General features: G+C 43.1%; 1 protein-coding gene across 2 annotated transcripts in view; it reads right to left on the bottom strand.

Annotated features, from left to right (window-relative positions):
• The window catches only part of aldh8a1 (aldehyde dehydrogenase 8 family, member A1), a 46939-nt gene that overhangs the window by 12643 nt on the left and 16809 nt on the right, over positions 1–17487 (bottom strand). Inside the window, exons 2-3 of one of the 2 annotated variants that reach the window (XM_043686266.2) lie at positions 6669–6816; positions 4149–4304 (exon numbers count right to left, since the gene is read on the bottom strand). In XM_043686266.2, coding sequence (XP_043542201.2) covers positions 4149–4304; positions 6669–6816 — 304 coding nt within the window. The remainder of the gene's footprint in view (positions 1–4148; positions 4305–6668; positions 6817–17487) is intronic. The other variant, XM_087982027.1, reaches the window with a different exon arrangement.

Genomic DNA, 17487 nt, shown 5'->3' with positions numbered 1-17487 from the left:
AATATTCACTGCTCCTGAAGGTACAGGGGCAGTATTGTTGACCGTCTACAAGATGCACTGCAACTCCACATCAAAGCTCCTTAGAAAGCACCCTTCAAATCCACAACCATTATTATCGAAAAGGATATGGGTGGCAGATACATGGGAACATCTGCAAGATCTCCTCCAAGCCACTTACCACCTTTGACCTAGAAATACTGCGTATCAACTAGGTCAAAATCCTGGAACTCCCTCCCTCATGGCAGTGTGTGTGTATCTACAATACATGACTGTCATGGTTCAAGAAGGCAGCTCACCAACACTTTCTTCAGCAATTAACAATAGCCAATAAGAGTGGACCTGCCCAGTAATACTCAGATTCAGTGTATGAACAAACAAAAAGCCTCACTCAAATACACATGAACAGGAAAACAGGTGTGGGTTTGTGTGATGGGCTGGGTAATGGGTTGCATGAAGGTTGTGCAACATGCTGCATAATGGACGATGTGACGGACTGTTTAACTACTATGCATAAAAAGCTATGTGGTGGGTTGTGTAATGAACAGTACAATAGGATATGTAATGGCTTCTGTGTAATTATCCGTCCATTAGATTGTGCAATAAGCTGTGCGATGAGCTGTGTCATGGATTGTATAATAGACTATGTTATGGGTTGTATGCTCATCTATGTGATGGATTGTATAATTGGGATGTGTAATAGGCTGTGTATTGAACTGTGTGCAGAGCTATGTGATGGATTGCATAACTGGGATGTGGAAAAGGCTGCGTGTTGAATTACATGGAAGGCTGTGTGATGGGTTGTAGGAAAGGCTATGTGATTGGGTTGTCATCTTCTACCCCAAATATCTTGATATGAGGTCTCAGCATTTAATACTCAATTCTGGGAGTAAAATAATAATTGAAGGAATTTTGTAAAGCTATGTGAAGCAGTTGTGTCTCATGATGATGTTCAAAAAGTTTATTTGGCTTTTTTTTAAACTATATGTCATTCTTGTCTAAGGAAGAAGGTAGGAAAGTACCATAATTCCAAATCTCTCTGAATCACTACCTAATACTGGATAGCACAGTGAGGATAATGGCTACATACATATTAATTGCCATTAAATAGTACTTCACTCTGTGCGCCTACATGCGATTTTTGATCTTTGTTTTCACAGCTAGAATTATATTTCTCCTCTGAAATTGTGCTTGTTCTGTGCTGCATGAAGAAACCATCCCCCAGCACCTCACCAACATCCCATTCTTCATGACCGACCCTGCACAGTGAATGCTGGCAGCCTGTTCATGACAGCTCCGATTGCCTTCGGTTGCAGAGTTTCAATAAAATGATTCCCTTTAAGCCCATGTACACCAGGAAATTAAACTCCATTTTTATTTAGCTCCTGGCTGGAGTACAAAAGCAGAGGTGGAGCTGTTTTAGTGAGAATAGCCATTGCATTACAATCACTGATGAGCATGTGTATGCAGTAGTGAGGAATGGGTTACTCTCAGTTCTGCATGATCCAAAGTGTAGGGATCGTAGCAAGGTCAGCCAGACGAGCCTCATAGGATATGAGCTCCCTGATTGGGCTGTTAATCTGGCCCAGTCAGGGAGCCCTGGCTAGCAGATAAGAACAGGAATGTCACCAACACCCTGGAGTTGTTCACGGAGAGGTGGGCACCGCAGGGAGTGGAGTGCATTATTTTCCCCTCTAACTCTATTTTGATTTAATCCCTGCCCTCCCCTTCACTGTCTGATCACACAGCATTGCCCTTTGATGTCAAGGGCACTGCTTGTTACTGGCTACTTGGGTGTTTCCTTTCTTCCTGGTGGTGGAAATTTGAATAAAGATTTGTGCATCATGTGTCTCTCACTGTGTCTCACACCTGCACACACACAACATGGGTGCTGGGGGAAGAAAAAAGCACTATCGCAGTTAGGCGGTAGTGTGGGGTGTAATCAAAAAAAGAAAAAGGGAGTGTCAAAAAAAAGGACAGTAATGTCAGATATTCTGCTCACTCTGAGAGCTGGCTCTGAGGGAGCTGGGAGAAGGTGAGGACTGCAGATGCTGGAGATCAGAGCTGAAAAATGTGTTGCTGGAAAAGTGCAGCAGGTCAGGTAGCATCCAAGGAGCAGGAGAATCAATGTTTCGGGCATAAGCGCTTCTTCTGGAGGGAGCTGGATCAGTATCAAGGACTCTCCACATTTAAATAAAGGGTGACTTGGTCATCGGATACCAGCCTCTGTGGAGTTATTTCAGAAAGCAGCAATTGTTTCATAAACACCTACAAATTACCACTTGCTTTGTCTTTAGAGCACCCGCTTAGGATAAGAATCTCATTTGTCAAAGGGTCTGTCAAAAGGGGAGCAGCAGAGACCCACAGTTGCATGTTCCCACCACTAGGGCCTAACAAGGGCATCAATGTCACCCACCCACTGCCCTCTGGCGTGACCTTCGGGGTGGACATTGTTTCATCCTTCAGTTTGGGATCAGTTCAGTTAAATTGACAAATTCCCATAAAAGTAACAAGAAAGCATGAGATGAAATGAAATAGATCTGATGTGTAAAAAGGCCTGTTCTATACTGTATGATTCTATAATCCTGTTATCATAGGAGAAGGGCCAGTTCCTGTCTTTCTCAAATGCAAAACCATGCTCAAGACAGTATGTCATTCTTCTCGCTGCACTTACACATTAGATTCCCTTATAATACTTTCATTAATCTTTGTGTTGGGATGAAGATTGTTAACCAGGCTCTGTTACGACTCTCGCTTTACAAAGTCTTGAAGGTTATATTAAAATGTTCTTGTAAATAACAGTATATCTTGTAAAGTTCGTTTTTCTTCATCACATCGTTGTACAAAATACTTGAATATATTTCCACAAAAATACATTTTTAATTGTTTATAATAATAGGAAAGAAGATTATAAACCAGGATTGTTCAACAGGAGGCTTGTCTGTGGCTACCAGAAGGTCCGATCTACTCGCCTTGTTATTCAGAAAACAGGAAGGATAACTGGGAGATTCTGCAAGGAGATCGGCTCCAATTAGACACCCTTACTCTCCTGCATTTGCTGCTGATAGGTTCACAGTAAACCTCTAGCCGCAAAAGTGAGGGTGAAACAGATGCTGATTAGAAGGGTAGTGAGTTGTGGAAATATGAGGAGCTTCACTGCCTGAGGCCTGTACACCAGGAATGATGACAGTGGCAGGTTGGGCAGGTAGGGAAAGGACAACCTGGAAAGAATGAGATGGCAGCTAGGGGGTGCAGAGTAACAAGCTCTGAGTTGAGGAGCAAGACAGGCAGGGAAGATAACACACTTTCCTGCACAGGGGTTAGCATCCTGGCGGAGGTGGTCAAGATGGTGCAGCAGAATGCCCTACGTGTGTGTGTATGTGTGTGTGTGTGTATTTTGAATGAGAGGATTAGAGACAAAGAAAATGGATGGGTGGGATGGAGGGGCGAACTGCACATGTATATGGGAGGGACAGAGAGAAGTGTGGGAACATAGGACAGGAAGAAGGGATGTGCAACATGTATGTGTGTATGGAAAGGTTTAGACAATTTTGGAAGAGTGTGGGCACATGAGTAGGGAGGGAAAATGGAGAGTATGTTAACATGTACCTGCAAGTGGGAAAGGGAGACAGTCAATGAACCCTGAGACTGAGTGTGAACTCGTCAGACATCCACCTCTTCACCATCCACAGAAATGTAACCACAAAGCAGGCTGGAAGAGGAGGAAAACCAAGATTGAAAGGTAACCCAGTTCTAACTCACACTTTCATGTGAATTCTACTGAGGCCAGCAAAGAGTGTACATTGCCAGAGATGAATTAAGGTCAATGTTAGTTAGACCCAACTTCTTAGATCAGCCCCAGTCCCCCTCACTTCCCTGGTGACCAGAACCTGTGGCCTAGTCTGTCCTTCACTCGCTCTGCTTCTTAGCTAAAATACAGTTAAAGATTTTATTGTTTAGCTCATTGCTTGGCACTATTAATGGCTATATTTATTGGTTATGCATTTATTTAAATCAGCAATTTATTTGTGGCTCTTTTTACTGAAATCATATTATTGTGCCAAAGTCGACCTTTTGAAGTGTAGCCCCCTCAATTTGAAAGGTTTGACAACCCTATTATAAACCTTCAATATTGACAATTGTTGCCTCACCTACTCCCACCGGAGTCCGTGTGGTGAAGTTGGTGCATCCCATATGGTCCATCTCTGCACATTCGGTTGTATAGTGCAGGATAATTGAGGCAAAGAAACGGAAATTATAGACTGCTCGAGGTATTTCCATGCTTCGGGCTGCAGTTATTGTTTTTCCTAAAATTTGAAAAGATAAAAAATAGTACTTGTGAAATTATTTAATTGGATCTGTTTATGAAACCATATTCACAGTGAGGAAATCTGTCCAAGTCTGTCCCTATATTGGTTAACATGACACACTGAAAATGTCCAAAACTTGACTACTCTACTCATATACAATTTGTTCCATTAATGGAATGTGAGCATGTTGGGGACTCCATTGACAGTCTGTCAGAACACTGGTTATTTAAAGAAAAAAAATCAAATGTTTACTTTTTAAATCAACAAGTATCTGTCAAAGAGAGACAGGCAACTAGCTCCTTACTGATTGGGAAATGAGGGATTGGGAAGAGTACAATCCTCGGACATTTCTAAAATATACCATAACTACTGGGTTCTTGTTGAGGCATCTGTCTTGAAATACAGTTACAATACTATTTACATTGATTGAGTTTTTTGAAGAAGTAACAAAGAAGATTGATGAGGGCAGAGCGGTAGATGTGATCTATATGGACTTCAGTAAAGCTTTCAACAAGGTTCCCCATGGGAGACTGATTAGCAAAGTTAGATCTCATGGAATACAGGGAGAACTATTATCACAGATCCCTCTCAATCCACCTCATCATCTCAGGAAATGTTTTCCAAAACTTTCCCAAAGCCAGAAGTAAATCAATTAAAACACCCTAGCCATCAAATTGGGCTCATTGACATTTGGTTTTTAGACATTTAGCTGGTTTTAGGCTTCGGAATGCAAATAAGCCCATGCTCCTTTAGCCCATTTGAAACTGGAAAACATCCTTCAGGAGAAAAATGTCCTGGGCTACTTGCATCTGCAAAAAAGGTACCTACAGCCTGTTCATGCCTCTACCCTACATCTGCCAACTCTAACCATTGTGTAAGTCAAAGATGTAAATATTTACCATAATCACTGTGGCCCCTAGTCCCAAACTCTGCCCTTTAGGCCCAGTGCCACAAATCTGATGTTCTCCCCAATTGGATTTCTTGATCCTCAATTTCTAATTGTGATTTCCCAACCTCTCCTCCAAGTCTCCTACTCTATCCTGTCCCTATTTCCCAACTGACCCATGTCACTCTCCTTCCCCAACTAGTGGTCCTGAATTCAACCCATAATCCAGACTCCCTGATCCGAGGGCCAGATTTAATCAGCTCGATGGGGATGTTGTACACCAGCCAGAGAACTGGTGGGGGCCTTCAGGCACTTAAGTGGCCAGCATTAGTCTTCAGGATCCCAGAGACAGTTGTCATTATGCACTTAGAGCAGCTGACCAATCAAAAACTGGCAGCTCCTCTTGCCGTCAGCACACCCAGGAGCAGTGGCAAGTATCTGTATTGTACCAGTCAGAGGAATTCACTGTCTGTAGGGGTGATAGTGGCAGAAACCCTCATAATATTTAATAATTATTTAGATGTGCACTTGCAATGCCAAAGCTTACGAGGCTATGAGCCAGGTGTTGAAAAGTGGGATGAGATTAGTTAGGTGGTTGTGAATCCTTAGAATGCTCCACCCTCCAGGATTGTGAATTCTCCAGTGTTGAATATATTTGTGATAGAAAGATTTTTGATCTCCATGAATAACAGGGTATGGAAAGTGTGTCTGATTCACAACATTCTGAGTAAAGAAATCTCTCAACTCACTCCTAAACGAATGATCCATGATTCTGAGATTGTGTACCCTTCATGTTTTAGATTCCTCAACAGTGAAAGACAACCTCTCAGTTTTTACCCTGTCGGGGTGAATACATTCGTGCTGCACTCCCTTGACTTTATAATGTTACAGTGTCATTCAATTGAGATTTTTAAGTTGATGAAAGGAGTTGATAGGGTAAATCAAGAGAAACTATTTCCTCACATTGGAGATTCCTGGACAAGGGTACGATATTTATAAACAGAGCTAGGGCATTCAGCAACAATGACAGCAGTTACTTCTTCACACAGAAGGGTTCCAGAAATCTGCAACTCTCTCTTCTAAAAAGGAATAGGAGCCAAAGTCAGTTGAACATTTTGAAATTCAGGTTGCTGGCAATTTGGTGAGGCACAGCTATAGTTATTGAATGCCACGAAACCAAGGGTGGCCAATGATGGAATCACTGTGCTCTTGTTCAATTTTTTTTATATTCTTGGCTTGAATAGTATCAGAATTCAAACAATCAAACAGTGCTCAGGTTGCATATACGTTGAAGGGTGCAAGGCAAGCAGCAGTGTTTTTGCAAGAACTTTCCATTTTCAGAGGCAAGCACATGGTGCCATCAAATGATCTGAGCACAGTAACCCACCAGCTCAACTGTGATTGTATAGATGCAATGGGATAGGTCCCAGCCACATCTCCAACACTTATAACACACTCACAGAAACAATCATTACCTTGGTCTTTCGATTCTGCTTGAGCAAATTCCTCCAGATGGGCCTCTATCAGGTCTGCCAGTTTATGTAGTATCTGGGATCGTTGCAAAGGACTCTTCGCTGACCATGCAGGGAAGGCATCTTTGGCAGCTTTGACAGCAGCATCCACCTACAAAGAAAGTTTAAAACAACAATCAGGTCACAATATTTCCAATGCTTTCCATTTCTTCCACAGGCTTTTTCTGAAGTTATTTTCACAATCTTCAATTAGTCCATGGCTTTATTCTGTTTGACTGCACCTGGATCAATACAATCCTGTTTTTCTGAACAATGTTTGGTGCATAATCAATCAGTTAATGAAAAGTACACTGTTTTGATACTTTGGAAACTCAGAGTGTGCCTATTTCACTGAGACATGGCAGTACCTGAGTTGCACAACATTTACTTATGAAACAGGCAAACCCAATTTAAACATGGCACGTGCTGGAAATCTGAAAGAAATACAGAAAATGCAAGAAATACACAGCAGGTCAGGCAGCATGGATAGGCTGGAGAAACAGAGTTCAGTATTCAGGTCAAAGATCTTTCATCACAACTGGCAAAAGTTAGAAATATACAGTAATGGGGTTTGCGCAAGGGGTAAGTGGGACAAGGAAAAAAAGAAATAGGGTGGAAGACAGGAGAGGCAAAAGTGAGGACTGCAGATGCTGGAAACCAGACTCTAGATTAGAATGGTGCTGGAGAAGCACAGCAGGTCAGGCAGCATCCAAGGAGCAGGAAAATCGACGTTTCGGACAAAAGCTCTTCATCAGCTCGATTTTCCTGCTCCTCGGATGCTGCCTGACCTGCTGTGCTTCTCCAGCACCACTCTAAATGGAAGACAGGAGAGATTGAATGACTGAAGAGTTCACCTTCCGGAGCTAAAGGGTGTTTGGAGTCAGGCTCTCTGCTGTGTTTGGCATTCAATTCTTGAACTGAACATTTACTGATTCCAAAAGTCTTCATCCATGTGTAGATCGATGTACATTTTACATTATTAGTACCATTTTCACATCACCTGCTAATTTAATATTGATTTTATTTCTGAAACCAAACTATCAGACCATTGCTGAAAGTTGATCTTTTGATTTAACAGTGTTCACTTTCCTGTAGACACTGAACTCTGGGCAATTTTCTTACTCCTTCGGAAAATAAGGTTTCCACTGACATCCACTCTAAACCTTTCTTTTAACTTTGCAGATTTCAGCTTGATTCATTGTGTAGGTCCTCTGATAGTTTACACAGTGCTGGAGAAAGTCACTGAAGAAGAGAACACTCCTCACAAGTATGCCACACCCAGCCAGTAATTTCCAGGGAGAGACCCACTATTCCAAAAGAAGTTGGGAAGTTGGGAAAATGTTACACTAATGTTGTAAACAGACCTATAGCCAGCTTCATGTACAGGCAAAGCACATCCTGTGTTACTAAACATCACAGCTGTATTTGGCTTTGTGCATTATTTCAAGGTATAGGTGTAAGTGAAACATAAGTGCAGATGTGTGATGTGTTTCATGGTTGCATTATTTGTTCAAGTCACCAAGATCACTTATTTCCCATTGGAAAACTAATTGCAGCCCACGTAGGTGCCTCCTCAAGGGCAATTAGGGACAGGCAAATCACTGTCAAGCTTTCCAGCACTTTCCAAATACCATGAAGGAATAAAGAAAAGTTACATGATTTACAAAATAGCAATCTCCCCTAAGAACGTAAGTTTGCATAGTACTGCGATTTTGTCCATCATTGCTCAAGATCAAAAGATGACAACTCAGAACTCAACATGCCCTAATTTATTTTAATACGTAACTGTTGAATTAAGTTTTCTCAACTTAAGGAAGGGCAATGTCATTCAATTCAAACACAAAACTGGGATTTGTTCAAGTCTACACTTGATTGAAGCTCATTTTAAATTTAACAGACCTTCATTTAATTATATGTTTGAAAGCCTTTATAATTGAAAAATTAACTGACTCCAATTTGTTCATCAGATGCTACCTGAGTCTTACCAAAGTTTTCTAGTTACGTTTTAGATTTTCATCTGTATCTGACTTTTAGGTCTTTTTTTTGGTCCAGATTAAATGTGTTTGGAAACCATTTCTTTGACTGGGTTGGTTCAAACGCACCAGAATTATTTAATTCTTCAGTGTGGTTTCATATTTCCAAGATAGCAAGCAAAGAAGCTGACATGTAAGGATATATAATTGTCAACAATGGACATGATCGTTAATTCCTACTTGATTGAAAATACAAGGTTATTAACTACAGCAAAATCTATTGTGCTATTACCATTCAATTCTTCTTTACTCCTTTGGCAGTTGTACCCTAAATCACAGTCAATGGTAGTGTCACTCTGCCACCTTCAGGAATCAAGGAATTGCATGAAAACTCAATAAGCCAGGAAACCAAAACCAGTGCAGCGCTTTCTGGTCGATTCCTAGAAGCACACAATATATTTACTCAGAGGTCTTGGGAAAGCGAAATCCCCTCTGCGACACAAAGCAAAAATTAATTTACGGGAGTAAAATCAAAACAGGTCCAGAACTGTTTTGGTCCAAAAAAGGATGGGGGGGGCGGGGTGTTAAAATCTCAAACACAGCCCCTGCCCATTTGATCTCTGGCACTCACTTGATGTTTGAATCCTCCACCATCTCCATGGGAAAAACCTATCTGGTTCATTAACGTACTTTAGTGAACATTAGCACCATAATAGACCTTGCCTAGTCTGGTCTACATGTGACTCTAGACCCATAGCAATGTGGTTGACTCTTAACTGCCCTCTGAAATGGTTTAGCATGACACTCAGTTGTACCAACTGCTGGAAAGTCTCATATCAGAATGAAACCAGATGGACCCACCTGGTATCAACCAGAAATGACAGCCCAATAATCCTGCAAAGTCCTCCTCACTAATATCTGGGAGAGCTGTCTCACAGACTAGTCAAGCAACAGCCTGACATATGCATGGTGTCATATCTGAGAAACAATTTCCAAGTCATCACCATCGCCATCCCTGAATATGACCTGTTCCACTGGCAGGACAGAGCTGGCAGAGGTGGTGGCACAGTGGTATACAGTCAGAAGTGAGCTGCCCTGGAAGTCCTCAACATTGACTCTGGATCCCTTGAAGCTTGTGGCATCAGGTCAAACATGGGAAAGAGAACCTTCTGCTGATGATCATGCACTGCCCTCTCTTGGCTGATGACTCTGTGCTCCTTGATGTTAAGCAACACTTGGAGGAAGCACTGAAGGTGGCTAGTACAGAATGTACTTTGGGTTGAGGATTTCACTGTTCACCACCAAGAGTGGCTCAGCAGCAGCACTACTGATCGAGCTGGTCAGGTCCTAAAGGACATAGCTGCTAGACTTGGTCTGCGGCAAGTGGTAAGGGAACCAACAAGGGGGAGAACACATTTGACCTCATTCTTACCAATCTAACCTCTGCAGATACATCTATCAAAGTGTCAGTAAGAGTGACACCCACACAGTCCATTTGGAGACAAAGTCCCACATTCACATTGAAAATACTTAGAGCACACTGTACAGCATCATCACTGTGCTAAATGGGACAGTCTTTGAACTGGATATCCATGAGTTGGCAATAGCAAAATCATAATCCAAACAAACTGCAATCTCATGGCCCAACATGTCCCCCGAACAACCATTACCATCAGGCCAGAGGATCAAATGCCGGAGAAGTTTAGCAGTTCTAGCAGCATCTATAGAAACAGAAACAGAGTTAATGTTTTGAATCCCGTATGACTCTTTTTCAGAACTGACCTTCTGAGTTTCTCCAGCATTCTCTGTGTTTGTTTCAGATTTCCAACATCAGCACTATTTTTCATTTGATTAAGCCAGGGTATGAATCCTTATTCAATGGAGAGTGCAGGAGGGCATGCCAAGAGCAGTGCCAGGCATACCAAAATATAAGGTATCAACCTGCTGCAGCCACCAAACAGGAGTACTTTTATGCCAAACAAAATAAGCAAGAAGTGATAGGCAGAGCTAAGTGATCCCACAACTAAGCTCTGCAGTCCTGCCACATCCAGCTGTTAAATAATTCACTGGAGGAGAAGGATCCACAAATATCCCCATCCTCAATAACAGAAGAGCCCAAGATATCAGTAGAAAAGATAAGGCTGAGCATTTGCAACAATCATCAGTCAGAAGTGCCAAGTGAATGATTCACCTTGGACTCCCCCAGAAATCCACAGCACCACAGAGATCAGTCTTGATGCAATTTGGTTCACTCCACGTGATATCAAGAGATGGTTGAAACCAAAGGCTTCCAGCTCTGACAAAAGTCTGTCACTAGTACTGAAAATTTGAGCTCCAGATCTTACCACATCCTTAGCCAAGCTCTTGCGGTACAGTTACAACACTGGCATTTACCCAACAATGTGGAAAATTGCCCAGGTATGTTCTGTCCACAAAAAGCCAGACGTGGCCAATGGTCAAAGGTGTTATCATATGCCGTCAAGCAACACCTGCTCAGCAATAACCTGCTCACTGGCATCCAGTTTGGGTTCTGCCAAGACCATTCAACTCCTGACCTCACTACAGCCTCGGTTCAAACATGGACAAAAGAGATGAATTCCAGAGATAAGGTGAGAGTGACAGTCATTGACTTCAAGGCTGCATTCAACCAGGTGTGGCATCAAGTAGCCCTAACAAAACTGGAATAAATGGGTATCAGGAGGCAAATTCTCCACTTGTTAGTCATGCCTGGCACAATGATTGTGGTCGCTGGATGTCAGTCATCTCAGCTCCAGGACATCTCTGCAGGAGTTCCTCAGGGTAATGTCTTAGTGTCAACCATCTTTAGCTGTTTGATCAATGACCTTCTCTCCATTGTAAGGTCAGAAGTTCACCAATGATTGCACAATGCTCAACACCATTCACAACTCCTCAGATAATGAAATCTATGTCCAAATATAGCAAGACTTAGACAACACCCAGGTTTGTGCTGACAAGTGGCAAGTAACATTGGGACTACACAAATGTCAGGCAATGACCATTGTCCAACAAGAGAGAATCTAACCATTGTCCCTTAACACTCAATGATGTTACCATAACTGAATCCTCACTATTCAGAGGTTATCTATAACCTGAAACTGAACTGGACCAAGCAAATAAATACATTGCCTTCAAGAGCAGATCAGAGAATTAGAAATCCTGCAGCAAATAATTCACTTCCTGACTCCCCAAAGCTTGTCATTCATCAACAAAGCATTTGTCGAGAGTCTGATGGAATACTCCCACTTGCCTGGATGGGTGAAGCTCCAACAACACTTAAGAAGTTTGATACCCTTCAGGACAAAGCTTTCACTTGATTGCAACCCAACTAACTCCTTCAATGTTCATTCCCTCCACCTCTGACATTGAGTGAGAGCAGTGTGTAAAGCCCTACTGGACCAAAGGTCTGCACTCACATTAGGGAGAGAGGAACAACTGGTGATGGTTTAACCAGAGGGTTACCATGCCTCAGGTGAAGGCAGAGATTGAGAGGGAGAGTCCTTCATGATAACCTCAACTGGTGCAGGAATTGAACCCACACTGTTGACATCACAAACCAGCCATATCACCTCCAAGTGACACTGCAAAATCCCCCTAAGACTTTTTACACAGCATCTTATAAATCGGAAACCCCTACCAACGAGGAGAACAATGGCAGCAGATTAATGTGAACACCACCATTCCAAACCAGGTACAACCTTGACTTGGAACTGCATCGACAACTGATCCTACACTGTTGCTGGGTCTAATTCCTGAAATTCTCTCTTTCATAGTTCTGTCTGTGTACCTGCAGCACATTGACTGCAGCAGTTGAAGAAGGCATTTCACCAATACCTTCCAAGATGGGAAATAACTGTTTGTCCACCCAGTGACGCCCACATTATACGAACAATTTTCTTTTAAGAAACGAGATACTTAGTGCTGAAAACCATTCACTTTGGTCGCGGGCTGCATTCTGTAACTCCCCAGAATAACCTTTCTTTCATGCATTCAGCTTCATCATGCACATTTACTCATCCCAGAATGATCAACCTATGTTGTAACTATTTGTCTTCACATATTATAGGATAATGATCATGACCATTCTTGAGATGCCAATTTCTAGTTGCTGATCTAAACTGGTTAGTGAACTTACATTTATTCACTAGATCATCAGCCCTCAGCGTGCTGCCACTTCCTTCCTAGTCACTTAGCTGTAGAAATAAATATTCAACTAAATTTTGCAACCAGAGAAGATGCAAGGACCTTGGTGTACATTTTGAAAAATACCAATGCCAGAACCCGGGCTCAAGCAAATGTTTTTTTTCAGAACTGCAAAGAGGTCAGGGGAGCTGTGCTTGATTAAGGGAGGTAATGCCTTTGTATTGACAAGTGGCACATCAAACAAACAGGCTTGGTTTGGACTGGCATGGGTGGGGGAAATACAGATATGCATTTATAAGGTAGAAGAGGAAGGTGCTGTGCTGTACCTGTAGTAGGAATGAGACAACATTACGACTAATGGAATCCACTATGAAACACGTTGCGTATTTGTGCAGTATTAATCAGGTCATTATGTATGAACCTCATTATCTGGTTCTATGGACTAGGAAGGCAAAATAATTTAAAAACAGATCACAATTGATTCGCTATCCTTCCTCTCATTCCTCAACTGATCGGACAAATTGCTTATTTGATCCCAGAATGTTTAGAAAGAAGGTGTCCTTCATCAAGGCATTTATTTTCTGTTAGCCATGCCAAAAAGTGTATTGATTTCAGCTCTCCATTTTCTGCATAAAATTAAGTTGTTTCTGTTAAAAAAAAAATTTAAATTTGCATATTTTTCATGCTGTTATTGGGATAAGGTTAATACAACTGTGAATGGATTGGACCATGCTGTAGTTTGTGATTGTATTTAGCTCTATAAGATAAAGTCACTATCATCCCAGATGCCTTATAGGGCCCCTTGCTCTCTGATTAGAGAGAGATGAATCATAGTGGGTTTAACCTGAGTGGCACCATGTCCCAGTTGGCGAGGTGAAGTTGAGAAGGTGGTACCTTTATGGTAACCTCATCTAGTGTGGGAATTGATTCTGTATTGTAGGCATCACTCTGTATTGCCATTCAGCTATCCAGCCAACTGAGCTAACTGAACCCTATAAACTAGGCCAATAGGCCAATAAAATGTAACTTGGTACATTTATAAGGCACACGTCATATTCCATTATAGTTTGAGGCAATAGGTTTTCTTTTAAATGTCAACTGTACAATGCTCACTTACATTTTTAAGCATTCTTTAACACTCAACTCCTGACAGTTGATTGTTAGCCACAATCATAAATTGTTGCTCTGTTATTTCAGGGGCTAGCAACTATACAAAACGCTGGTGCGGCCACACTTGGAATATTGTGTACAGGTCTGGTCGCCCCATTACAGGAAGGATGTGGAAGCATTGGAAAAGGTTCAGAGGAGATTTACCAGGATGTTGCCTGGTCTGGAGGGAAGGTCTTATGAGGAAAGGCTGAGAGACTTGAGTCTGTTCTCATTGGAAAGAAGAAGGCTAAGAGGAGATTTGATAGAGACATACAAGATGATCAGTGGATTAGATAGGGTAGACAGTGAAAGACTTTTTCCTAGGACAATGATGTCAGCTTGTACGAGAGGGCATAACTACAAATTGAGGGGTGATAGATTTAAGACAGATGACAGGGGCAGGTTCTTTACGCAGACAGTGGTAAGGGTGTGGAATGCACTACCTGCTAATGTAGTCAACTCAGCCACATTAGGGAGATTTAAACAATCCTTAGATAAGCACATGGATGATTTTGGGATAGTGTAGGGGGACAAGCTGAAAATAGTTCACAGGTCAGCGCAACATCGAGGGCCGATGTTCTATGTTCTATAGCACAGCTTATGGTGGAGCTGTAAATGACAGATTGCAGCTTGAGGCATCCCAGCTTTACCTGTGCTGGCTCTGAATTCTCAAGTTGCTGTCAGATTCAGATAAACAATAGCAGCGAACACTACATAGGCCAGAATGAACAGCAACAAACACAGTGATACAGATAAGAAACATTCAGTCCTGATAGTCGCTCCTGTGACATATCAACATTTAGACTTGCTCACAATAGGCTGGTTGGCAGGCAATGGACCAGGACTCACAGCATCAGTATTGTGCTTTTAGATTTTGCTGATCGATTGGAGTGATGTGTGTGATTATGATATGCATCTATCTGTTGAAGCTTCCTTAACTAAAGATGACAGACAGAATGGTGTCATTCCACAACTGGCAAGTGAGAGACCACAAGTGAATGACACAAACAAAATACAAAATGCAGCAGGAGATTACGTGCAATTCAGGCCTCCTCTGGTATCTAATAATACCGTGTCTGCTCTGACCGTAATCACAAATCCTACCTTCCCATCCAACCCTGATAACCTTCCAGTCCTTCTTCACCAAGGATCTATCAACCTCGAGCTTAAGAATATTCAAAGTCACAGCTTCCATCATCTTTTCAAGTAACAATTTTGCCTCAGTGAGTTAAAGTGTCTCTGTGGCTCCCTGAGATATCCCTAGGCTATAAGGACACCCAGAAATATTTTATTCCCAACACTCAGGAGGAAATAGCTTGCCTCCAAATTGAAGCCGGCTTATCTGAAAATGGCCATGAAGCTGAGAAGCAAAAGTGTGTCCTCTCCATTGTGGGTACAGTGCTGCGAGAGCTCCATCGATTCTATCAGGAATGATAGAATGGCATGTTTGAGTGCTAACCCACATGATCTGACAGACTTCTCCTGCACAGATTGGAATGACTGACACATACTGCAGCTCTGCCTCCTTCTCTTTGTTGAGGTGCTGCCTCACATCCCCCCAACCTGGCCACAATTAACCTCATTCTCACACCCACCCATCTCTCCACAAACATTGTCATTCTATTGGTCACACTCTGAACGCTCTACTTTCTTTCCTTGCAGCAAAAAGCACAAACAGAGGCAGGGAACCAGTCAGACGCTCTCCAGTCAGAACCACCTTAACCAAGTAGATGACAATGCACTGGTGACAAGCAGAGTCTGAACAATGCATAGCCATTGATAATGGAGATGAGCGTTTCACACTTAGTCACTGACAGGATTGGATCACACAGCCACATGCACAGAATGCTCCCTCACACTGAAGTAATCTTAACAACCACTGAAATATGTTGATCCACATACTTTGACAGTGAACTTTTATTTTTGTCAGTTTTAATTTATGATTTTCAGGGTGGCACGGTAGCTCAGTGGTTAGCACTGTAGTCTCACAGCGCCAGGGTCCCAGATTCGATTCCAGCCTCGGGCAATTGTCTGTGTGCACATTCTCCCCATGTCTGTGTGGGTTTCCTCCGGGTGCTCCGGTTTCCTCCCACAGTCCAAAGATGTGCAGGTCAGGTGAATTAGCTATGGTTAATTGCCCATAGGATTCCGTGCATTAGTCAGGGTAAATATAGGATAGGGGAATGGGTCTGGGTGGGTTATTCTTTGGTGGGTTGGTGTGGACTTGTTGGGCTGAAGGGCCTGTTTCCACACTGTAGGGAATCTAATCTAATCTAATCACTGCCAGAAACTGCAACCATTGACAATGAACTGGTGTCAGAGGTGGACAACAAGTCCTCAGACACCCCGAGGAAGCACCATTGTCAACAGCCTAGAGCAGCTGTGTTGTTACAGGGAAGCTATGCATCATAAGCAAATAAGGAAAATGTATAGGAAATCAGGACAGCAGTGGGGAGTCCCCATTGGAGAACACAGAAATCTCTGAGCCCTGTTCACCTGAATGCAGGCACTGAGCTGCAGGGCCCAATGATGAAGAGTCTGGATTAGTGATGCTGGAAGAGCACAGCAGTCCAGGCAGCATCCAAGGAGCTTCGAAATCGACGTTTCGGACAAAAGCCCTTCATCAGGAATAAAGGCAGAGAGCCTGAAGCGTGAAGAGATGAGCTAGAGGAGGGTGGGGGTGGGGAGAAAGTAGCATAGAGTATAATGGGTGAGTGGGGGAGGGGATGAAGGTGATAGGTCAGGGAGGAGGGTGTGGAGTGAATAGGTGGAAAAGGAGATAGGCAGGTAGGACAAGTCATGGGGACAGTGCTGAGCTCGAAGTTTAGAACTAGTGTGAGGTGGGGGGGAAGGGGAAATGAGGAAACTGTTGAAGTCCACATTGATGCCCTGGGGTTGAAGTGTTCCGAGGCGGAAGATGAGGCATTCTTCCTCCAGGCGTCTGGTGGAGAGGGAGCGGCGGTGAAGGAGGCCCAGGACCTCCATGTCCTCAGCAGAGTGGGAGGGGGAGTTGAAATGTTGGGCCATGGGGCAGTGTGGTTGATTGGTGCGGGTGTCCCGGAGATGTTCCCTAAAGCACTTTGCTAGGAGGCGTCCAGTCTCCCCAATGTGGAGGAGATCGCAACAGGAGCAACGGATACAATAAATGATATTAGTGGATGTGCAGGTAAAACTTTGATGGATGTGGAAGGCTCCTTTAGGGCCTTAGATAGAGGTGAGGGAGGAGGTGTGAGTGGAGGTTTTACAGTTCCTGCGGTGGCAGGGGAAGGTGCCAGGATGGGAGGGTGGGTTGTCGGGAGGCATGGACCTGACCAGGTATTCATGGAGGGAACGGTCTTTGCGGAAAGTGGAAAGGGGTGGGGAGGGAAATATATCCCTGGTGGTGGGGTCTGTTTGGAGGTGGCGGAAATGTCGGCAGATGATTTGGTTTATGCGAAGGTTGGTAGGGTAGAAGGTGAGCACCTAGGGCGTTCTGCCCTTGTTACGGTTGGAGGGGTGGG

Source organism: Chiloscyllium plagiosum, unplaced genomic scaffold (assembly GCF_037043375.1).
Source record: "Chiloscyllium plagiosum isolate Xiang-an unplaced genomic scaffold, Cpla_swu_hap1 HiC_scaffold_3, whole genome shotgun sequence".
Classification (NCBI taxonomy): domain Eukaryota; kingdom Metazoa; phylum Chordata; class Chondrichthyes; order Orectolobiformes; family Hemiscylliidae; genus Chiloscyllium; species Chiloscyllium plagiosum.
This window is presented reverse-complemented; position numbering and strand designations above follow the sequence as displayed.